This window comes from Parus major, chromosome 10, assembly GCF_001522545.3.
Source record: "Parus major isolate Abel chromosome 10, Parus_major1.1, whole genome shotgun sequence".
In the NCBI taxonomy this organism is placed as follows: Eukaryota; Metazoa; Chordata; class Aves; order Passeriformes; family Paridae; genus Parus; species Parus major.
Genome location: NC_031779.1, coordinates 2,652,763 through 2,677,711, shown reverse-complemented (window position 1 = coordinate 2,677,711; position 24,949 = coordinate 2,652,763). Strand labels below are relative to the sequence as shown.

General features: G+C 44.0%; 1 protein-coding gene across 7 annotated transcripts in view; it reads left to right on the top strand.

The window, feature by feature from the left end:
- Nucleotides 1–24,949, top strand: part of PSTPIP1 (proline-serine-threonine phosphatase interacting protein 1) — a 55,416-nt gene that overhangs the window by 8,414 nt on the left and 22,053 nt on the right. For 5 of the 7 annotated variants that reach the window (XM_015638913.3, XM_033517069.1, XM_015638914.3 and 2 more), the window contains 2 exons: nt 11,688–11,788; nt 15,354–15,428. In XM_015638913.3, coding sequence (XP_015494399.1) covers nt 11,688–11,788; nt 15,354–15,428 — 176 coding nt within the window. Of the gene's footprint in view, nt 1–11,687; nt 11,789–15,353; nt 15,429–19,860; nt 20,021–24,949 lie in introns of those variants that run through there. The other 2 variants (XM_015638915.3, XM_033517071.1) reach the window with 2 other exon arrangements.

Sequence of the window (24,949 nt, the reverse complement as noted above, 5' to 3'; positions counted from 1 at the left end):
AGGCACAGCCACAATGCTGATCACATCCAGGCCAAGTCATCGCTGCAGGACGTGTGTGGAAATGGGGAATAAAGGGAGAGCCAGCTTGGAAAAGTTGAACTGGTTGCCCAGCTGATGTCTGTGTTTGTTGTGAGGTCAGCTTCATCTCCAGAGAAGAGGCTGCTCTAATCTTTTTCTAGGTGTAATTTCTTCCTCCATTCCCCCAGCTGCTCTGGGAAGGACACTTGGCTCACTAAGGCAATGACAAGCACCCGTGGAGGGTGGAAGGGGGGCAATCACAACAGTCATTGAAACCAGAGGAAATCACACGTAGAAAACCTGATCAGTCGTTGTGGCTATGGAAACACTGGTGCTTCACCAGTCACTTCTGAGCAGAGCACAACAGCTAAAATGAAGCTCAATTGAACTAACACTAGATGAATGGATTTACAGAGAGTTCGTTCTGGGTCAGTGACTGAAATAATTAAACTGTTAAATACACTTTATTACAATTTTCTGATGAAAACTGTTGCAAAATTCTGATGAAAACCATGTTGCAGCTGAGGGGTTTGACTATTCAAATTGGTTGATTGATGAAGTAAGTCACTGTGACAGCTTTGTTAATATTTTTACACAGCTGTATCTAGTATGTTTTGATCCATCCTTCTCTGCAAAAGTTGGTTGATTTTGCTTGGGCTCAGAGAAGGGGAGGGTTCTTATTTCTGCCAATTTTAAGTGTGCCATGAGTCTGTATTTTAAATACGGAATAGGTGAGTCATGGACTCTTCACCCGCATGTGCATGGCCACGTCTAACAAACAGCACCTAAAGAGTATTTGTCACACACAGCTTGAAATGGAGTGTCTCTCAAAGATCAGAGGGTGTCTTCTGGCTTGCAGAGCAGCCCACTGAGGTGCATTTTCTGAGGTAGAGTCACAGAATAGCTGAAGTTGGAAGGGGCCTCTGCACATCTCCAGCCAACCCTCGCTCAGATTGCCAGTTGCAGCACCGAGCTCAGAGTGTCTCCACAGATGGAGACTCCACAGCCTCTCTGTGTAAACTGATACCTGTGATTCCCTGGTGCCTCACCACCCTCTCAGCAAAAACCTTCCCGTGCTTAAACAGGACTTCTTGAATTTCTATAGGTGCCCGTTGCCTCTTGCCCTGTCACTTGGGTGCCCCTGCTCCCTCCACAGGGATCTGAGCACACTGAGCACCTCCTGTGCAGGCTGAGCAGTGCCAGCCCCCAGCCTCTCCTCCCACCACAGCTTCTCCAGGGTGGATCTCAGAGTGTCCTTACTAATCCCATTTCAGCAGAATTTTTCCTGGCAGGACTGGCTGATTCATGGCCCATCCCTTTCCTCCCTCAAGGCTGACACTCCTGCAGTGCAGCAGAGCTGCCTCTTCAGTCACTTGTGCTGCTTTGTAGGCACAGGGACACTGGCATTTCAATCCAGTAACACTCATTGTATGCTTATATGGAAGACAAGTTAGGCTGCTTTGTTATATTTCAGCTCCTTTAGTTCAAGAAGATCTTTTTCTGATTTCATTTTCTTGCCTTGCCACAGCAAGGTAGATTCCAGCAGGCAGATGGCACAGAAAACATGAGTTTCATCTGCAGTTTAATCTAGGTTTTGTAATAAAGCTTTTCTCAGCAGCCACAGTTCAATAATTCACAAAGTTCACTGTGTTGTTCAGTAAGAGTTTGGGGATTTGAGGCTGGGATGAGGTGAGGGCTGGTGGAACAGCTCTGCATGGAGATCACTCAGCCTTGCTCAGGGTGTCAAGATGAAGGAACAAACCCACATTGAAAATATGCATCTGGATCCCAACAGCTTTTCAGCTCCCCAGAGAATTATTCCCTTGCTGTTCATGGAGTTTAGTACTTCTTTAAAGTGGTGGGAAAATATCACTGAACAAGACTAAGGAATTGAAAAGTTCCATAGCTCCTCATGCAACTTTATCTTTACTTGAAATGAAAGGCAACAGTCTTTGGAATTAAGTGAAAATGTACCAGCTTGGGCCAGCTTAGAGATACCAACTCATGTGATTCCATTCAGAGCAAATAAATAAACATTTTTTTTTTTCCTTTAATGTAAGAGCTTTTCAAAGCTATTTTGTGCTGCTCTCAATTTGTCCAGGCCTAATGTATTCCTAATATGAAAGAAAAATAAAAAATAAAGGGTGGGGACAAAGACAAAAAGGAAAATAGGTGGTCAGCAGCCCTGAGGTCTGAGTATCATCACTTCTTGCTCCTTGCAGTAGGTGCTGTAATTACTGAAGGGTAATTAACAAGTCAGGATTGATAAACAGCCCCGGGATTGCTGCTCAGTGGGATGGAAATCCCCAGGAGCACCAGGAGAAGGAAAGGAGGGCCCTGCCATTGAAAGACCATGGATGCACATTTGGTTAGGACTTGGGTTTCTGGCAGAATCTATTATGTGGAAAAACATGGTTTTACTGGAAGTAGGGGTGCTGTTTTGGAAAATAAAGCTGGGCTTTGATGAAAAAGTTCACACCTGGTAGAGGCTTTCTCTGGAGATGGAGAACTGAGGTGCATTTGCTCACCAAAGAGGAAGAGACTATAAAACCCCTCTATGGTTCTGGGAGCTCTGCAGGGGGAAGGCACACTGGAACAGGAACTGGAGCTTTCTTTGCCCACAGCCACTGCCTGCAGCCTGGAATCCAGGTATGCCTTCCCTCCTGCCATGCAGTTCACCCCTGTTACAGATACAGATTCTATTCTATTCTATTCTATTCTATTCTATTCTATTCTATTCTATTCTATTCTATTCTATTCTATCATGCTTTTCACAAATAATAATATTATATGTATAATGTTGGAAACTTTGCTGTATGAAACGAAGAAATAGTGGTGTAATACATATATATATATATTTTAGGGAGTAGTATGGTATTACAATAAAGATTGCTTTTGTTCATATATGAATGAGAATGAAAAGATAGTCAGAACCCCCACCTTGCATTCTTAGATTATCTTATCCAGATGAAGACAGCAGTGACTGGAGCTCCAAGGGAGGAATTTATTGAACCTCTCTTATCAGGGACTGTAAGACTCAATGGAGCCAAGAAGATTGATCTACTGGGGAGGGGGAGTTGAAGCTAAACAAAGGAACATCTAAAACTTAAGAGGAATGTTTGAGTCATGCATAAGCATTTATGAATATGCAAGATATTGGTGTTGTTAAGGGACAATCCTTTGTTGGTAAGGCGTGCTCTTGCCTGAATGCTGAGGCACCCAGTTGTATTTGTTCATTTTGCTTTATTTCTGTCTCATACTTGTCTTTTATAAAACTTTTTAAATTATACCAAAAAGGTGAACCTCACACCCCCACATAAAAGAGCTGGAGAAAGAGGCTCAAGTGCAATTCCCCTTCCCTGTACAGGCAGCATGAGGGGTGGTGTGGCAGCTGTGAGAGGGGGGTGTCTCAATCAGATACTCATGGAGTGTAAGAATGTTGCATCATGTTGAGTAATCGGATATGTTGAAAATTATTAATTGGCAAAGATCTCTTGTGAAATGGAATTGGTAACATGTAGCTATTGAAACCATCTTTACTAAGAAGTGAAGTAAATCTTTAATTCAATCTCCTTGTACAACAAGACTCTGGGAATATTTCCTGAAGTTTTACCCTTCCCCACGTGCCAGGAGGCACCAGTAACAAATAGAGCATGGGTTCAGCAGTGGCTTTTGTGAAGTGCCTTTTTCAGGACTGACAGGAAACAATTGCAAGCATTTTAAGACAAGGAGGAGAAAGACACATAGTTTTTTAATAAATTAATGTACTAACTAAGCAGGTCTGGTTCCAGTGGCTCTGTAAGACCTGGTGGACAGTTGTCTCTGTGCTTGAGCAAGTCAGGGCTGTTTCAGGTGTTTTCACTCACTGTGGTCTGGTCACTAAGCCCACTAAAAGAAGGAGAGGAGCCTTCTTATAACAGAGAAGGAAACTGGAAGTGCATGAACTAAAGAGGAATAGAAACAAAAGCAATCTCTGACTATTGTTTTGTGTAAAACAGAAGTATCCTCTACTTGTAAGATTCTATTTCTCCTTATTTTTCTTCCAGTTTCTCTTGTGTAGCTAATGTTACTCAGTAGGAGACTGAAGGAACATCTGATTCCACCATTGACATGTTTATCTGTCATGTTTCAGAAGGACCATGGCAACAGTGCTGTGCCTTCTGAAAGACAGGTGCAAATCTTCACTTCTGGCCTCTGTTGGCTTCCAAGGAGAAGCCACTTTAATTTATGGACTTAGCTGTTGTCTGAAGTCATATGGAGAAAATACAAAGGGATGCTGCCACGTCAAACCTGTGTCATGTAGCCACATCAAGCTACATTTAAAACTAGTGAAGGATTCTGCTGCCTCCTGTCCCATTTCTTACTATCCCTATCACAGAGGTGTTCCAGAAGTTTGTTCTATATGGATTTTCTGAATGGATTCCTAGTTTTTTGTCATGCTTTTTGTTGTGATGCATGTCTGTCTGCTGGCTCCTTTCTCCTTCTGCTAGGACAGGAGCACTGGGGCTCTGAACTGAACTCCAAATAATGTTTAATCACATTATTAAGAAGACAACCTAAAACAGAGATAATAAGCACAAGCAGAGTCCTATTAATAGACTGGAACTGAGACTTTCCAAGGCTGTTCCCTGTGTGCCATGAGTCTGCCAGCCAGCAAACCACCTGCAAAAGTGAGGCAGGCTTTTGTGCAGCCATCACTTTGGAGCTGTGCAAATCAGGGGGTGATTAAAACATAAAGAGCCAAACAATATGCTGTGACTGTAAGAATGCCTAATACATAACACACGAGCAGTACAGGATGCCAGTGAGGAGGGTGAGGGCTCAGGAAGCTGAGGACAAATTCCTGTGTCAGCAGAACTCTAAATCAACCATTTCCTTCTCAGAGAAAACCCGCAGGGTCAAGAGCAAAAGACCACTGAGGAGCTCATTTTGCTCAGTGTCATTTGCAGTGCTATTGTATAGTTTGTGAATCTCAATTTCAGTTTTATCTCTGACTATCCTAGCTGCTGCAGGTTTGAAGTCTGATGAGAACCTCGCTATAGGAGCAGTGGGAGATGCAGTTTAGCAGCCCAGCAATTGGAATGCTGCAGAGGCGGTGGTTTTTCCTTTCTGATTTTTGAAGGTCCCATTCAAGGTTCACCTCTATGCTGTTGCCTGGCAATAAATACCATTTGCTCCCCATGAAAGGTACTGCACGTCAGGTTTAGGTAACAGGCTGCAGCAAAACTGCAAACTAAGCCTCTGGTGGAAAATGCCCAAGTCAACTCCTGGAATTATCACAAAAATGTCCCTACCTACATCCTGAGCAAACATTTGTTTCTGATACACAAAGAGCGAATTTACAAGAAGTGACAAAAATCTTACACAGCCAGCTACAACCCACCTACTCCTCCTTGCTTTTTCTGCTTATGTGGGGAAAAAAAAAATCAATACTTAAAAAAAAAGAAAAAAAAAGGGTTTTTTAAGCTTGTATAAATTCTGTAGTCAGTCTCAGAAAGCACAAGCAACCATCACATTCTGTTGTGATGTTTGGATCCACAAATCCATTCCAACTGATTTCAGCCAGTAGGAAAAAGGAGCTCTTACACAGTACAGCGTGAGCAAATGCTTTTAAACCCACTAAGCAGTTGATTGTGACATGAACATTTGTGGAGAAGGACTCATATCACACCCAGCACAGGTCAGGGGAGGATGTTTTTGGTCAGGGGTTTCTGATGTGACACCGCTCTGTTCTGGGCATGGTGATCTTCCCCCACGGATGTGCTCAGCTCAGAATGGGGTTGCTGAGCTGCATTTTCAGCTGCTGGCACAGTCCCAGGGCCAGGCAGCAGAGGCCCAGGCTGAAAAGCTGGGGTTGGTTTTGAAAAGGGCTCTTTCATGTGCCCCTGTGATGGAGCAGAGCTGGGATAGCAGTGGTGGAACAGGAAGCAGCAGCAAAGCAGCTCTTATCGCAGCAGGCACCCCTGAGCCCCAGAGCTGCACAGGGTGTTTCAGCACACACAAAGCAGTGGTGCTCACTGCTGTCCTGTTTGCTCCAGGACAGTGTGAAAAACAGCAGTGAACTCCCCAAAACACTTTGTGTCAGGAATATATTTCTAGAACCACTAGGAAATTTTAAAGTGTACCAGGGGAAAAACCACAAAACATAAAGCAAATGATTGAATTACAGTGAAAGGCCATGGCATGACAGGAAATATCCAGTCCAATGTACCTGGAGATTCTAAATCATGTTTGGCTATTAGGTCTGTTTGCTGCTCATCTACACATATGAAGCCTTTGGCAGGGCACTTGACAAGGAGACTGACAGATAAGGGAACAGGGTTGGAAACAGTCACAGCCAGAACCCAGTGGTATGATGCAAGAATACAATTAATTGATTTAAATCAGTCAGAACAACTTACTTTCAGTCCAGGACTGAGATATTATGTGTGATAGAAAGGATTTCTTTCTGACAGTTGAAAAAGATATTGTCAAAATGACCCTTGTTCAAAATTTCATTGTGCCCTGTTCTCTCTAAACTTCCTCCTCACACCAGTAGTTGTTTCCTTTTTGGCTCTGGGAAAGTAGATCTTAAGTTTTTATTTTACTAAAACTGTTATAAGCATACTTAAACTAAACAAGATATGAATGCAAAAAAAGCTTGATTTAGAGAAAAATTCCAAAGATACCCATAACAGATTCAGTTTCAATTATTTTTCTCCTTGAAAATCTGTATTAATAGTTGATTTGGATCAGGTAGCAACATTTAGCGTTTTCAGTCCAAAACCATGTGAGAACACTTCTGATACAAGCTCTGGAAAAATATCATTAGGAACCAAGATAAGGAATGAACTTTTCTAACTAAATACTTTAAACTTAAGAGAAAGTGTGGGGGTTTTAAAATATATATATATATATTTAGTATTGGCAGATAATACATTTCAAATGATTCCTAAATGAGGGCAGGTTAGGCTGAAAGACCCCCTGAGAGCTCTGCTGTGTCTGTCAGTGCTCGTGCCAGGCCCCCCTGAGAGGTGCAGAGCAGGTACCATGTGTGGATTTTGATGCTCTGTTTCTCACCAGAACAGTTCAGCTCTGTCCTGCTGGGTACTGAGCAACGCACCCAGTGTCTGCTGTGGAGTTTTCCCTTTTCCAGCCCTTTCTCCCCATCAGGGTGGTGCCACTGCCCTGCTGTACCCTGGGGTTATTGTCCCTGTTACCACCTGGAGCCGGTTCTGTACAGAAAGCAGGTGAGCAGGTGCTGCAGCAGGAGATGCTGGGATGAGTCCTTTCACACTGAGAAGCAGAGCTGCAGCTCCCAGAACACTGCAGCAAGCCCAGGAGGAGCCCTGACACTCCCCAGACAGGACACACGGCTTCAGCAGCAGCGGCTGCCCTGGGGGAGATGCTAAGGTGCTGCCAAGCCAGCTAATCCTGCAGGAGCAGGGAGAGGTCTGAGCTGTGGTATGTAAACTACCTCTAAACAAGGTCCTGGATGGGCAGCTCAGGTGCCAGCATAATTAGAAATGCCCCAAGGAAAGCAGCCACAGCAGAAAAGCCCAGAGTTGCTATGGCACAGCTACAATGACCTGATGAGGTCATGTCACTGTGACCATCACCAGCTGGATGTGCAGGGTGTACCATAAGTGTTTGTACATGAGTTTGGATGATTTTATTTCCAGTGCATTGGAAAAGCTATTGACTGAAAGCTGCTTCAGTGATGAGCACAGAATTTTAGTATTTTCTCCTTGATATTATTGCAATAGTAGCCTTGTCACTTCAAAATGTAAACTCTTGTACTTCAGAAAGCCTCACAGTTCCCTCTGGGCACCCAGCAGCACAAGGCTCAGAGGAATATGTTCTGGAATAAGGCTGATTCTCAGTCAGTTGCTAAAGACACAAGATTACCCAGCTTGGTGTCACCAGAAGGTAAGAGGAAATTGTGAGCCCCCAGCAATCCTGGTACTTTCTACCCTCTAGGCAGGGAACTGACACTCCCAATCTTCCCTTGCAGCCTTCATTACCAAATTCCAAATCCTTAGAGCCTCTCCTTGATGGCTGTGGGAACCAGCTCAGAGCCAGCCCTGATTAATCTCTCCCACAATTAACATTTGGGATGGGTATCCCAGCGTGCTCACTGTCTTCACCACTGCTTGCAGGCTTCCATGCCTCCTTCCAAGTATTCTGGGATAAGCTGTTCTGCTCAAACTAGAGCACAGAAGTTGTGGGTTTCAGTCATATACTCCCCTCCACATTTCTTTTGTCTCTGAAGGAACAGTGTTGCTCATTGCACTGGAGGGAAGCAACTTTTGTCACTGGGCAGAGGAGAAGAAATGCTGCCCCTCTTTTACCTGTGATTTTCAAGAAGAGAACAAGAAGAAAATCCCCAGGCACACATGCAGAGTTAGGGGAACACAGCTCTGCTCACAACACTGAAATCCCTGTCAAGCACTTTCTTGTTCATGATTATAGGCCTGTTGGACAACAAGGAATAACTAATCTTTTTTAGTAACAAGGATTAAATCCTCTTTCACAGCCACACACGCTTTGAGAATCCCTTTCTTGACAATGAGAGAAATTGCTGGTGGTGAGTTAAATCACCCTCTTCCAAGCAACTGGATTTCAGTACAAGCAAATGATATTTTACACATTTAATGACAATATTTATTATCTAATTAAAGCATTTTTCTGATTTCTAAAAAAAATTAAAATATAATAGTTCTTTGACTATTCATTAGTTCTTAGAATCATCACAAAATCCTTTCTGAGAAGTACCAAGCACTGTCTGAGTAGTGCAGCTTAACAGCTTTTGCAAAACCACTCAATGCGGGTGCTAATTATAACACAAAATGTTAAATGGAAAATAGAATAGAGGCGAGACAGCTTAGCAAGGCTAGACAGTTGTTTAATGAGATCCAGCCTTGCTGTCTGATTGTCTTGACAAAGAAAATGTGGGGTCACTTATGGTGTTACACAGGAAATCCTTAAGACACTAGATAAAAACCAAATGGGACTGAACAGACAAAGCAGGGGAAGAACTCTGAAGTGGGCAAACACACTGATCTGGTGAGGTGCTGGATCCTGCCATGAGACATGAAGAATGGGCTGCAAATAGCTGTGCTTGAAATAAACAGGTAGAATGAAATATTGTACAGGAGGTATCTGATAACCTTTGAGCCTGGAGTAACAGAGAACAGATAAAAATCAAAGTTTCAAAGTACAAAATAGGAGTAAGAGATCAGTAGTGAAAAAAATCCAATATACTCTGAGACCTTGTTGAATAAAACAGCAGAAGAGGAGAGAATTGCAGGTATATCTGTAGATCTTAGCTCATTTGAGTGCCACTGCTATGATTTGATAGTGGAAGAAGGCAAATGCAATCCTCTGATGAACCACAAGTGTTTCTTAGAGAGCTGACATTAATGCCATGGTACAAAGCACCACTTACTCTTTACTGGAGTGGTAAAGCATCATCCTTGTCCAACAGGGATTTATTCAACCTTGAACAGGTGCTATAACAACACATGGGAATCAATGGGATGAAAAAGCAGAATGTCAGGAAAGGGCAAAGGAGGTTTGTTTGGATGCAAGGAGATGTTGAGAGGGGATGCAGTTGTACAACACGTGAAAGAAGAAATAGAGCTGTTGAAATGAAAGGGAAACATTTGTGCAAGCTGAGGCCTGAGTGATTCATAGCTGCGTTGTGGTTGGAAATTAAGCAGTGCTGCAGGGTGAGTGACCAGAGCAGCTCACACTTGTCTCAGACTGGCTGTGGCATTTCCTCTCGCTCCCTCTGCAGCCTGGGTGGGTGGCATGAGCTGTTCAGAGCACAGCCAGAGCTGCTGCCTGCGAGCCCTGGTTTGGGTTTCTGACCCTGGCGTTTCTGAAACGGCCTCCACATTCTTCAGGAACACAGAGGAGGACAAGAAAGCAAATTGTGAGATGAATGCCCCTGAAAACATAATAGATTAAATGAGTGTCTGTGGTAGAAGTCCTTCTTAGGAGCCAGATCTCTCTACAAGGACCAGCCAGAGGAACAAAGCCCAGAGGAACCTGGCAGGCAGTGAGGCACTGATGCTTCCAGGGGCCTGAGGAAAGTGCCTGATGGACTCAGCCCATCAGCCTGCCCCCCAGCACACTGCTGTGTTTGTGTGTGTGGTTTTGTGTTGATAACAAGTTGGGGTTGCATTCTCAGTTTAGGGAATTTAATAAGCCTTCTCTCAGACATAAAGAATTTGTCATCCTTTCAGTGTAACATGATTTTACAGTTGTTACAGTGCCATTTTAAAAGAGGTGGGGAAAGACACCAAGTGAGTTTTAGGATTTACTGAGCAAAGAGAGATATTGAACAGAAAGGCAGACTAGCTTCACAGTGAGCCTATCACTGCCTTTGCTGCCTGTGGCAGTGGCTGATGGCTGGGGTGATACCAACCCACGGGGTATTTTCACTTACCTCATGGGCAGCATTTCTGGGACAAGAAAGCTGTGTGCACAGCTGTGGGACATAGCTGATTGCATCTGAAAATACACAATTAAAATGCTGGGGGTGTGAGTTGGTTGTGGAACATCTGACCAGAGTTTCTGCCAGGCAGAGAGAGCCATTTATAGTAATTTTTCTACAGCAGTGATGCCTTCTGCCATTGGAATGTCCTCAAAAACAAGAGAGAGGGGGGAAGTGCTAAGTTCATTGCCAGAGTATTATCAAGAACCTTTCCTACTTTTCTCTCTGAATGGCAAAACTTGCTGCTTCTCATTTATTTCACAGCAGGATCCCTCCCTGTGATGTGTGTGTAAATTACCCTTGGAAACATTAGGAAAACAAATGTTTTGGGCTTGAGATCCTGTTTCTTCAGGGGTGATGGCTTTTACAATGAACTGTAGCACTGGAAATGTTACTACAATCTGTAGGTTAACAGGGATTGTCTGCAGAAATTTATCCTAGCTCTTGAAGAACCAAAAACCCCTGTTCCAAGATCTGCAAATCTCCAGAAGTCCCAAGGCCTGTGAGGCTTCCAACAACCACCAGCATCCACCCCCAGAGCTCCCCTGCTCCTCTCCAGTCCCAGCAACAAGGAAGCAAAAGCACAAGCTCAAGTGCCCAAGCAGTTGCTTGCCAGAGGATCTTTTCCAAGTACCAAAACTTAAACAGCTGTCTTCTTCACAAGTGGTGGTGGAAAGCAATAAAGCAACCCATTTATTAAATGGTAACTGCTTGGAGGACAGTGGATGCATGTATAAACTGCATTCAGTTCATATATAAGGGCTTGTATTGTAGATAAACTGCTTGAGGGAAGGAACACACTCGTTCTCTTTATGGTTTCACAGCCCGTGATTTTACCATAATGCTGAAACATAAAGCTCAGAAAACATTCACCACTACATTTTCAATAATGCTATTTCTATGTACTGGTTAACTCAGACTCCCTGTGGAAAAATGGCTTGTCCTGATCCTGTTGTGAGGCAGTGAGAGGACCAGGGGTAGAACATAGAAATCCTGTCTCCCCGTGCTACAAATCCATTAAAACAACACTGCTGACCAGGTGGCACAGTCACTGCCCTCAGGCTGATATTTGTACTGAGCTGACTCTTTTTTTCTGAAAATATGGTAAGAGGAATTAAGAAAAAAGAATTAGAATTAAGGTAAGAGGAACTGATGTGTTTAACAGCTATTACCTATTTTCTGTTTTCAGTGCAAGGAGTTCACCTTCCACACTGGCTACGAGGTGCTCGTACAGCGGCTACTGGAGGGGAAGAAGATGTGCAAAGATGTGGAGGATTTGCTCAAGCAGAGGTATGAAAATCAGTGTGAAAAAAGTGTGAGCAGCCTCCTTTTTTGTCTCATTTGGCATCTGGAAGGGAATAGCAGGCTGTTTCTCAGTTTGGTAGTTATGAACTTACATAGAAAAGACTGAGTAATATGAATCCTAGCCTTGTGATGTGAAGGTGGATAAATAGAAATCTCAAGGACTTGAGAAGGGAAGAGAAGGTTGAAAGAGTCAGAAACCCAGAGCTCCACTAAAACCCCTCATTATGGGTCTAGAAATACACAGTAGCACCTCCATCCACAAGTAACATTTCTAAATTTTCCCTTTTGCAGGGCAAAAATGACTTGCACATTTTTGTTTCTCTTTGAACATGCTGTTGCCAGAGGCACTGTTTCAGTTTCCTGCCAGTACCAAAAATGAGACATTTTTCAAACACAAAGCTACATAAAATGCTACCTAAAGCCTTACCCAGACACCCAAACCAGCCCCTGATGTTCACCAGCCTTAGCAGGCTTTGAGTAAGGATGTTGTAGTTTATGTTCCTGATTATGTGCTTCTTGGTGCTTTCTCAACAGCAGCTATGGAGAGTTGACAATTTTGTGGGTGAGAAAATAACACTGCTGCTCTGGATCCTTTGGCATTCATTTTTGTAGGTGTGACTTTGAAAAACAGCTCTGAAATTTGGTGCTGTTTTTAAGTGGCTTCAGCAGTTTCAGCATGTAGCATGAAGCACACACTTCCTCAGGCCTGACATGTAGGAAAGACGACATAAATATGGATTATATATCCAGCAGGCAATCCCAGAACAGTTTATTTCAGCACTGTCACCTTATGAATATTGGTCTGCTTTCCTGCTTTTTCTTCCCATACTATCCCCATCTAGTTTTCTTAGGTTTAGGGTGGTTTCTGATGGCTGATTTTAAAGCCCTGGGACTTTCAAGGGAGTGTGAGCTGTCAGACTCAAAAGTGGCTGTTTCACAGCATGTGAAGTGTCCCATCAAAACCTGAAGCTATTTAAATTGCTTTTCTCGACCACCAGTGGGAGCCTGTTATATTGGCACACATCACACAGTCCTGAAGTCACATCTGCCTGATGGCAGCTTAGATGAAACTGTTTAAAACAGCATCTTTACAGAGATCAGAACTGCACTGCAGGCCTTGGGCAGTGCAATTCTGCATTGGATGCTGCACACGGCTGTGTTCCTTCCAAAACATTGCAGAGCCTTCTGAAAGTTGCAGGATGAGTTTTTTCCTGGTTTATGGTGGAGGCATGAAGTTCTTTCCGTAAAGAAGAAAAAATACATGTACAGTCATCTTGGAAAAGTTTCTGAGACATTTTTTACACCCCCAAGACATTGCAGAGAGTGTGTGCATGTGTGTGCCTGTGTGTGTACGTGCCTGTTGGGGGAGGAGGAAAAGGAGACCAGAAGTGGGCACTGAGTCAAAGATGTGATTTCCAGTTTATTGCTGGCAGGTGTTTGTTTCAGCTCATCTTCACGTCATTCACAGGAATGACCCAGCAGAAGATCAAAGGATGGGATGAATCTCGTTCTAGAGGCTGCCCATGGCTCCTGCAGTCCTGAAACCAGCTGCCCTGGCCCTGGCCACATTAACACTCAGTTTTCCAACCATAAATCCCCCTAACCGGCCCAGAGAAGGGCCTAAGAGGTTTGGGAGTGAGAAAGCAATTGTATTCCAGAACAAAGCCCAGGGTTAAAACACAATGTTCCATCTCTGGATGGCTGCAGGGAAACCTAAGAAGCTGTGTGCAGGAGTACTGGAAAGTGGGAAAAGCAGCATGAAGATGTGAATAGATGGTATCAGCCTCCTGTCAAATTCCTCTGACCCTGGGTTAGTCCAGTCCAGTACATGCTGAGGTTTCAGGAGCTGGCACTGGTGTAAAAGCTGGCCAGGCTTTTTCCCCATGATATACTTGTATACTGAGCAAGAAAAGTGGGGCTGCAGCACGAGTAACTCTTATTGCTGCACTGGCACTAAGCAAAGCCTCTGACACAGAAGTGTTTCCTGATACTGAAATCAGAGGAAAATTAATGTATTATTCTTCTGCAGCACTGTGTGTCTGGAGTGTATTTCCATTTTGATGAAATGTCATTCATCTGACATGAAAAGGAAGTGGTGTCTCTGTGTGGCCTGTCACCACGTTGTGCACCCTGTTCCTCTATCAGGAATGCCAAGCACTGCTGTAGGAACACCCCACTAAAACACAGCAGTTCTGAGGGCAGCACATGCAGCATTCCACACATGGGAGCCATGGACAGAGGCCAGGAACACTCTGCTCCTGCTGCAGGGCCAGCACTCCTGCTCCAGCAGCCTGACTGATCTCCTTGGGCTGGGGAGAGTCCTGCCTGGGGTGCCAGGAGATGGTGGATTTGCACCTGAGCACCTTGGCTACGAGGCAAGGTGCTCCCAAAGCCCAGGGGCATCAGGAAGGGTGGAGGGACCATCTCAGGGACCCACCCCAACAGCTGCCGTGGGGTAGAACTTCAAGAGCAGCCCTCAAACTGCTATAACTCAGCAAGAACACACAAAGCACCTCCTGGCCAAGCAGGAAGACTGATAGGACTAAATCCCAGCAGGGTTGTAGGGCCTTGCACCCACATCAAATTCATTTCTTGAACAAAGGGTACATTTCTCTAAGGTGCCAACTGTCAGGCCAAAACAGTTTGAAATGCTTTGAAACTGCTTTTGAGAACTGGACCTACCCTAAACAAAAACATCCCTCCCCCAGGTGCTAGGACCAGGCTATCTGTTCATTATTAATTATTGACCATCAATAGTTTATAGCAGCTACTCAAAGACTGACAACTTGGTTCTACCCTGGGCTTGCACCCAGGAGAAAGGAACTAAGCTGTTTAGTACAAATACTTTTTTTTAAAGAGAACAGAACTTTCCTCCAATGCTGGGGGAAGGGAAAACAGCAAAGGAATATTTGTATTTATTAACCATAGAAACAGAACCACTTTCCTGAGTCACCAGTTACAGTTCCCCATTAGGTGAGATACCACAAATTGTCCCTTCCACAAAGCTGCCCCAGCTTCACCAACCACACAGCCACCAGGGCTCCTTCCCCTCGGCTTCCATGGCAGCTCTTCCAGCAGTGCCTCATCTTTTCAAGGGACAGAAATGTTCCTGCTATCCCTGGCTCCCATTTATTCTCAACATCTCTTGAATGGATCCTTTGGAAACTTCTCTTCAGTCCCCTCACAGCCAGTGTTTTCATGGATTGAGTCAGCCGTCATTTTTAGGTTCCTTTTGCTCTGTCCTGAACAACTTCATCTCATCGCTGTTCACTTCCTTCTTCCCATGAATCCACGTTTTGGGGGCAGAGCTGTACATAGCATTCCACAGTAATCAAAGCCATGCAGATGGGCTTCATTTTTATCTCATTTCTTCCAGAAATAACTTAAATAACTAAAATATTTCAGAGGTTAACTAACAGCACTAGGATTGAGGAGATAGAGAAATCAAATAAGTTGCATTTCTGATGTTTTGCACCTCAGATACAATTACAAGATTTGTGTAAATGTGATCCTGGTACCACTAAGAGAAACTGAGTTTTTCTTTTAACAGAGCACAAGCAGAAGAGAGATACGGGAAAGAGCTGGTTCAAATTGCCCGAAAAGCAGGAGGCCAAACAGAAATCAAGTAAGGAATTCTTTTATTGTTACTGCAAACAAAATGATTTTGGAAGAAATATCAGACTCTTGTGTTTTGCCTATGGATGGGGTCACAACTACTCACTTCAGTGCATTACACAGCTCTTCACAATGTCCAGGGAAAGTGGGGAAACAACACAGTCCTTCACTGTGGGATTCACAAAGTCTTTATTTGGAAACTGCCAGCAGGTCCTTTCCTGAGAATTTTTTTTATTTCAAGATTCTTAATGCTTAATATTTGCTTCCAAAAGCAGACTAAAAGATGATGAAAAAAGAGAAAGGAAAAGGTTGTGAAATTTTTAGGATGGTGGCTTGACAATTCTGGAAAGCTGGTGAACACTGAGAGACTGTGACAGCACAAAGACCCCAGAAATCAGCTTCTGCAGCAGGAAAAAAGGCTTAGCCTAAGAAAACAAAATATAAATCTCTTTGAAGGTACCTAATTTGAAATAATTCAATGGAACTACTGAAATACACTAAGATGACATCTATTTTTCTCTGTCTCCTCCATTACTATCTTAAATTATGTATAAATTCTGTTGGGAGGAGAAGATAGATGCTGGTATGGAATTTAACTTAATAAACACTGCTGATAAACTGCTGCTATTATTGATGGCAGTAGCAATAATGAGACATTTTGTCATTATTGTAACAAGTAATAATACAGTAATAAGGTGGAGGATGAAGATGTGGGGTCACAGAAGAGAATCCTGAAAGAGAAGACCTCAATCTAAACACAAAACAGCTCTATTGATCCCTGGGGCCTGCTCCCCTCCTCCATCCCATATCTCATTTCTTAGTTGATTTCACGTTGATTTATCACTCCCAGTGCAAGTGGTGTCCTGTCCATATTTGATGGGAAAGCTTGACCCCAAAGCCTTGCCCTGCCATGGTAGGCAGGTGCCAGCGATCCCAGAGCAGCGCTGTGACTCTGCCAGGCTGGCACAGACACTGCTGTGCCAACCCCAGTGCTGGGCAATGCCAGGAGGATGAGCAAGGCTTTCCCTGCCAGTGCTCCAGCTCTGCCTGGCCCCTGAGCCGGGGATCCCACAGTCCTAGGAGATGGCTTCTGCCTTCCTGCTGGCTAACTGGTGAGAAGGAAGGAGAAGAAGAAATATTCTGAAATTAAAACATCAGATTAAGGTTGGATGGGTTTTTCTCAACCCAAAGGCTAAGATCAGCATTTCAGGATTAAGGAAAGGCTTCACCTAAACTCCTTTACTGGCAATACAGGGCAGGCAGAGCAAATGTGTTCAGCAACAAGAAGCTTTGGCTGCCCTTCAGTAACTTAGTGGGCAATTCATGGGTCTGCCTTTTCCCAAGAGATTATGGGAGCTTGATTTAGAAGCAGAGCCAAGTCCCAGTGTTGGGATATGGATCCAAATTCCCCTCAAGTTGGGGGAAGTTTGGACTTGGGCCCAGCTCCACTTTGATCCAGCAATTTTAAAGCTTGGCATGGAGGGAAGGTTGAGTACATGAACAAAGCTGTGCTGCAGAGCTGATTTACTGTGTTTCCATAGCCCACACCTGGTCAGAGAGACACCAGCTCTGCACTGATGTTTTTATCAGAGCTAGTGTCTCACTGCTCCTGTTCTGGAGCAGAGAGGACACTCAGCTCTCTCTCATCCAGCATCCTCTGATCGTTTAAGGAATTGCACAGACAGTGAAGGGCATTGTCCAGGGCAAACAAAAAATCAGGGAAAACTAAAGTCTGTCCAGGGCTGGAACAACACAAGAAAATGCAATGTTTGGTTTTGATGCCTTAAAAATGTTGAATTTTCTGTGTCTGTGTGTTCTCAGTGTGAAGTTTCTGCTTGTTTATATGACATTGATTGCAGTTCTGCCCCCAAGGCCAGTCCTTCAGAGAGACTTGAGGGAGGGAATCTACGTACTCCCTGTAATAAGAAAAGCTTGAAAGGACAACTGTCCCAGTCCATTTTTCCAAGAATTTCCTCTTTATAGGACTCCCTATTATCATCTAGCATACTAGGTCCTAATAGAATTTACAAGTACTTGACAGGCTGAACAGGCTGTTCACATCTTCAAATGCAGCTTTGGTAGCAGTACTTCTTAAAATCAAACGTATTTGTACCTAAAACTTCCATCTGACAATCACCAGGAAAAAAAAGTAACTTCCAGGTTTTTCTTTGCAGAACATTTTGCAGACCTTCCTGTGCCATGCTATGTATGGGAGAGGAGCAGGAATTACTAATTTTAAATCATTCAGTCATTTTCTTGCTAATGCAAAATTATTATCCTCTAGTCTTAAATTTAGCCACCTTTTAATATCTCAGATACTAAGGCTTTCTGCCACTTCTCCTGGGAAATTATTTCACACCCCAGTAGTTCCCAATATCAGGAGGATACCTGATACCCTTTCAAAAAAATCAATAAAAGGAACATAAAAAATGCATGCACAACAAACACCCAAAACCTTCCAGTATGAGAAAATTCCCAGAAGACCTTAAGAGAAACAACTGCAAGGCTGAGGTTGATATTTCAGCACAGTCAGGATAGGCACAAAACAAGGTGCAGGGAATAAGCACAATGAGTAAATGCCAGCACCAGAGCAGCCTGGAGAAGGTGACAGCACACTGCACCAGGTAGTGGCCATTGCTGCAGAAAACAGTTCCCTCCCAAGCCTCCCCTATATTTTAAAGGCTTTTATTTTTGAATTCAAGAAAAGAGCAATTTCATCATTTTTCCAGGTTTGCTCCTTCTCCCCCCAAATTCTACTTCAGCCAGAGCAACTTGCTGAACTCAGCTAAGTGTATAAATAGATTCTACTGCCCATTTTTGCTCACTGAAGACACAGATGAAGGAATATGCTGCTGACTCGAAAGATTGTAGGGAAGGTTTACTGGAATGTAACAGCAACCCTGGGACCACTCTCTCTTGGTTTGAGGAAACTCTAGGTGACAGCAGCCATCAGGATGCCATCCTGTATCCCTGGGCTGTTCCCCAAGCATGGCTCCAGCTGCTCTGATGGAGAGCTTTGTCCCAAGCCTGGCAGGGACAGCTGCAGGCTGGGCACACAGGGCACTTCAGTGTGAGCAGCAGCAGTGACAGCAGTGACCTGCTGAAAGAGACACCTGGGGTGTCCAGTGCAGACTCCCCAGCCCAGAAATGTGAGAGCCACTCTGACCTCAGGACTAGCAGGGGACAAGGTGGGAGTGCTGCTGCTGGAGGTGTGGCTGACAGCCGGGTCCTCACTGCTCCTGTCTGTCCTGCACAGGTCAGAGTGTGTCTGACAGCACCAAAACCAGCAAGGCAGACACACTGCACCTCTTCTGATTTTTAAAAAAAGCCAAGATGGGGTTTCTGAAAGAAGCTGGTGCTGGATGCCACTGGCAGAGTAAACACACTAGCTTCCAGCTCAGGAAATAAAAGTTCCCTCTAAGTGCTAACAGGCAAAGGACACTGTCACTCAGTAGCCTGGCTGCTTGTCCTTGCCAAAAGCACTGCAGCTGGTACAAACTCCTTCCCACAGGGAGGGGGAGGCTCCTCTTCCCAGCCCATGGCACAGCTCTCACTCAGCAGTTGCTACATGCCTTGGCAAGCTCATTCCAAGGCACAGAAGGATGCACACACTTCAATCTAAGACTGCAAGAGGGATCACACAGGCTCAGATTAATATTCTGTCCACAACACTAGATCCTAAGGGAAGGATCTAGAACAACAGGGCAAACATATGAAGATGTTTATTCTAAATAATCTTCTAGCCATAGCAATCACAGGATGCTACACCAGCAGCAGCTTTCTATGGAATAGCCTCCAGTGTTTTCTTCTTTTTCTTTGTTAAAACCCTGAAACATTTTAGGATCCACTGAGTCAATAGGTAAAACAATGTATGCCTCTTATTCCACTTTTTTAACTAAAAAAATTAAAGCTGCATCACCATTTCCTAGTTTCTGCTCATAAAAGAAATGATAAAAAGGTGATGACAAACCTACAGCCATGTTTTCTTGGCAAATAACAGCTTATACCCATATCCAGCAGAGGAGAAAGAACTACAGGTTTTGAAGTCTAAACTGCAGTATTTGTACTCTCTGTGGTGCACACATGGGAGAGGGTGTAGAGAAATTGGGATTTTCAGCCAAGTTACAGACTGAGATCACAGTTGCAACTGTTTGCTGGGAGAGTACCCAGCAATGATGCCTCTCACACTAGAGATGATTCTCAGCAGAGCTTGTGCCTTTAAGAGGAAACACCTTTCTGGCTGCAATGTGCCTGGGGATTTCCATGCAGCAGCTTTGGGCAACTCTTCTGCACAGCAACATGAAAGCAGAATATGCCACAAAATTCAGCTTCAGCCAAACCAGGGCCTCTGGGAACTCTGTTCTTCTGTAAAATAACTCATGTAAACAAACACTAGCTGGTTAAATTCTGCCTAGGCTGACAACAGCTATTTTTGTCATTTGTTCTGCTTGTCACTTATAATGTATATGATTTCCTACATTTTTAATCCCCTTTCCCCACTACCATCTCCTTAGGACCTTGGGAAAGGATAGTTCCTTCAAGTCCATGTGTGCTCTGCTGTTCTCTGTGATGCCTGAAATAGAACATTTCAGTGAGTGTGAGGTGAGAGCATCTGTAATGAAATGCCAATTGCTGTTTCCTGTGGATAAAAATAGTGCATCTGTCACTTAATATACAGAATCCTCTGTATTATTCCACACAAAGCAGGCATTTTTGAACTGAAGCTAAAAATCAGTTGGGAAGGTCACAGCCTTCCATGGTTGCTTATTCTCCACCCAAATGTTCAAAACACAGAATTTATACATTAGTGTTTGAATTTTCAGGACTCTGAAAATGGACCCAAGCCTCTGCTCAGTCCCTGTTAAATTTGATTTAGATAAGCTCTCTGGTGATGAGGACAGGCAGCAGTGCTGCTCTCTTTCTGAGAGATGTGAGGAAATTTAGCTTTCTGTTAAAGGTACGAAATTTGTTTTGGCTGTTATAACCTCTGATTCGGACAGCAGAGCTCATTCTAGAGCCACAAGGGATCTAATTTGTTGTCAGGTTTATGGGGAAGAGAAGGAACATGGAGATGTCTTCCTATATGCTCCCCTGCCCCAATAAAGTCTGGGGTGATGTGTCTGTGCTCCCAGTGCCCAGCCCTGGAGTGATGACACAGCCCCTTCCCCTCAGTTCAGGTGTATTTCCACATACCTGGAAATACACAAGCAGCAGAACAGGGATGTGAACACCCCACAGCATGAGAGGAACTGGTTGCTGCTTCCATGAAAGCCACAAAATCCCCAAACTGTCCCTGAGCCCAGGCTGGTGCACAGTGCAGCCTCTGATATGACAACTCATGTGTCTCCACATCACAGCCCAGCTGGGACCTGGACACAAATCCTTCCAGCTGCACTGAGGGCTATTGCCTTTCTGTTTATAGCTCCTCTGAGAACAAGAAAACATCCTGGCAAAATTCATTCTTCAATGTTTTTACCACATGCCCACTAAAGAAGGTCAGACAGTGCTGTGTGCCTGGCCTAAGGCTGGGTCGTGACTCAGTTACCTCCCTGTTAGAAGAACACAATTCCTCCTCCTTCATTTCCCTCTTGCAATGCAGACACAGTCCCAGGTGTGAATTATTTAAAACCAGATGATTTCAGATGCATCTCCTCACACTTTGCTACCACCACTGGGCTTCACAGAAGGAACTGTTGGTAAAACCACACTGGGTGTTCCCTGTGTGCCAGGAGGAAAGGCAGATGTTAAGGGTGGCCTCAGAGGGGCTGGCACTGCGGTGCTTTCACAACTCTGCTATCGGGATCCACGTTACCAGAGGCTGAGGGACTGCTGGGAACTGTCTGTAGGGCTCATCTGGCACAGGCTTCTCTCAGTTTCAGAAAAGGTATTTTTAACAATTGTAAGACAATTTAACTTTGTAGATTATACCAATGTCAAAATAGAAACCTACCAGAAAGGAAGGTGGGGTTATTTCACACTTCTACTCACCAAGCAAAGGTAGAAAAGAAAGAAAATTAAAAACGATCTGTGGTTTTCCGGTTATAGAAGAGCCTGTTTTACCTTCCTGTGTGCAAGATATAAAGGGACTCTCTAAATTACTCACTTAACCCAGCATCTAAAGGCAAAGTACTGGGAAAAAATGCCCTAACTATCAAGTTTAAAGTTGAAAATATTTAAAAAGACAAAATAGTGTGGTGTAACAGTGCACGTGGTGAGAACAGCTGTCACCAAAGCACTGCCACTGACAGGGCTCTGCTAATTACATCTCTGGTGCCACGAAATTCAGCTTTTGATGGCTGTGAAGCAGGCCAACAGAGCAATTCCTGATGGTCCCTGTGGCACAGAGGACTGCCCAGCACAGCTCAGTGCTTCAGCAAAAAACAAAGTCCAAAAACAAAGAGAGAGAAAGCAGAAAAAAGCATAAAAAGCCAAACAAAAGTGCTAAAGATATTGTAGCCACTAGATGGCAAACCCCCCTCGAAGTTGCTGCAGTGGCTGTTGCACAGCCTCTGTCTGGCCCCTCTTGTTCCAGAGTCAGGCATTCCTGTTTCCACCCAGAATTAATTCTGACAAGTCGAATCTTTAAATGTACAACAGGGAATCGCTTAACAAACACACAGAGTAAATTTGTGGGCACCCTTATTTTCAAGGAGACACCTGTGGGATTCTCCATGTGGGGGTACCCACAGGGAAGGCAGAGTGTCTTTAGCTTTTGTCTCTGTCTTTAGCTAGTGGTTTAACAGTATTTCAGAATGTATGTCAAAATCTCAGAAGTTAACCATTTAAAAAAATTAAAAGAATAAATAAGCAAACTGTCAAATTTCAGTGTTGCTTAAATTGTTTTCAACTCTAGGTTTTCTAATTTAGCCATAGGACAAACACAAAAGGTGAATTACCACCAGAATGCTCCTGAAGGTAAAACATTCTTTCAGAGTGTCCAGGGGAGTGAAACATCCTCACTTTGGATGCCTCAGAGTGAAGCCCATATCAATCCCAGTAGAAAGCCAAAGCCACCCAGAAGCAATAGGTAATAGGTGTTGTACATCCACACCAGCACAGACAGAATTAAAACTCATTCGTTTATCAGCTACAGGAGTCACTTCCATTAAACCCTGTGAAGCACTGAAATATTTCACTGATACAATCAGAACATCCAGAAGCAAATCTATAGCACTGCTGTGCAGCCCAGAAGTCATAAAGGGAGTCCTGAAGAATGCACAGGTCAAAATTTGATTGATTTATTCACTCCAACATGTGTAATTTGGCATGATGACATGTTTGCTGCCCCCTTAAGCCCTGTAAGGATGTAAGGATCCAATTCATTGATTTTAGAAAATTACTATAAAAATAAGGAAGGAAATGACTTACATCTACTTCAATCTGCTTGTGCCAGTCAGCAGTGATGGAATTGGCTGGACAAATCCTTCATACAAGAAGGAAAAGGCCAGAGATTTCTGAAAAGGCCATTAGAGACCCTGCAGGGAACAAATTGATCCCTCTTTGGGTCACAGCCAGATGCATTATTACACCAGAGACCCCCTTGGCCTTACACAGAGCCAGCAAAAGGAGAACAGTTCCATGGGTGGCTTGTGGCCATGAACTGCTCTGGGAGCTCAGGCACCTGGAATCCAAAAAAGCAGCAAATTGCTTTTGTCCTTGATATGTACTGAGAAAGTGCTAGTTTTCATTATCCACTATAGCAAATCTGCCAGTTTTTGCATAGCTTGACTCACCAACAACAAAGGGAAAAAAATCTCTGAGAAAGATAAATCACCATAGAATGCAAACACTATGCCCAGTTTGCAAGTGCCCTCTATTTTTCTTAATTCCAGTATTTACCTGTTTCAGGAATGAAGTTGTTAGCACATTCCCCACATCCCATTGGAAATTACCAACTGGAAAAGAAAATTTTATTCCTTTTATACTTTTATTTCTTCAAAATAATCATCTTTTAGGTGAGAAAAAGCTATCTCTGCTGCTGATATTCAACTTGTCTTTTAATGTCAACCTTTTCATTAGCTGAAAATAATACTGCTTGTTTCCTTTGCGGTGTGAGAATTTAGCTTCCATCAGAATTTCACACTAGGCTAACTTTTTACAAAATAAACTTCAAATGTATAAGTACTGTTAGGAAAACACTTAAAAATACTCAATCTAGGATGTTCTCCCAGGCTTATCTCAGGAGATTCACCACAATCTAATTGAAACATGAAAAAAAAATCAAAAATTTTCTTTTCTGTCTGAAAGTCTTTTCCTTCTCTTTCTACATACCTAGATCTGGAATGGTTTTCCAGGCAGTTTTTGCTAAGCACAGACCCAACCTTTCCCTTTTTCCCCTTATTTGTGTGTTTTCCTTATGCCTGGCATGGCAGCCTCACTGCTGGGAAAGCAAGCTTTGATCAGCAAGCAGATGTCCAGCCTAAGGTAACACAGGGCAATTAGGATCCTTCCTGTGCCCCATAAGGCTCCCAAAAAGGCCCAAGAGATGCAGATTTCCTTGCCCATCTGTGGGTGCACATGGCTGGGAAGTGACAGCAGCCTCTTCTGGGCTGTCCAAGTAACCAGGGAGACTTGAGGCTCTTCATTCACCAGCTCTTCCCTGGGCTCTGCCTGGGGCAGACCAGAGCTCCACAGAGAGCCTAGAACTGATTTCTTCCAGGAACAACACACTCTGGGGCTTGAAAAGACCATTTCTAGATCTGAAAAGCTTCCAAGTCACACCCCAGCCTTGGCTTCTGTCTATGCACATGCCCTGCCATCCTGCACATTCAGAGCTAGAGGAATTTATTAACTTCAAAATGCCTTTTACACACCTTTTGCTCTCTCATCACACCTATGCTATATATTTGGTGCCTTCTAGAACTGGACTCTGCCCTAGCCAAAGACAGGACATCAATCTGTGGTTGCCTCTTCTGTCCCTGTTGTCAGGAAAATTAATCCACAAACACCAGAGGTTCATGTCCAAAAAGGAGACAGAGGAGTCCTTTTACTTTATTTGAATAAAGGGAGAGGCCATGGGGCATTCCCCTGGGGTGTCTCAAATTTTTGGAGGGTGCAGCCTCCCTTTTATCCTAATTGCTGGCTGCATGTCCCTCTCTCTTTCCCCATAGGCTGAGGTACTTGACAGGTACAGACTTCCTGGAGTGCCTGATACCTGAGATACCCCCTCCCAATGCATAATTCCTTCTTAATTCTTAACTCTTGTGGAATTCGTGGTTCTTCCTCAGTGCCTCTTTCATCCTTCAGTGGAATCCATCCCATTGTTTCTGTTATTTCTCAGTGATAGTTTCATTCACTCAGCAGCCCCACAGCTTGTAAAGGTTTGTAAAGACAAACCTGTCATTCCTCTCATCATTGCGGAGCAAAGTGGCTGCACCCAGCAGCTCCGTGCTGAGCAGCGTGGCTGGGTTTCCCAGCACGGTTTGCTCCTCTGCTGTGCTGAGGTGATGTGACAGGGCCAGGATTGTGTGTGGGGGACAGGAATGGAGCTGCACAGGGATGGATGGATGGATGATGGATGGATGATGGATG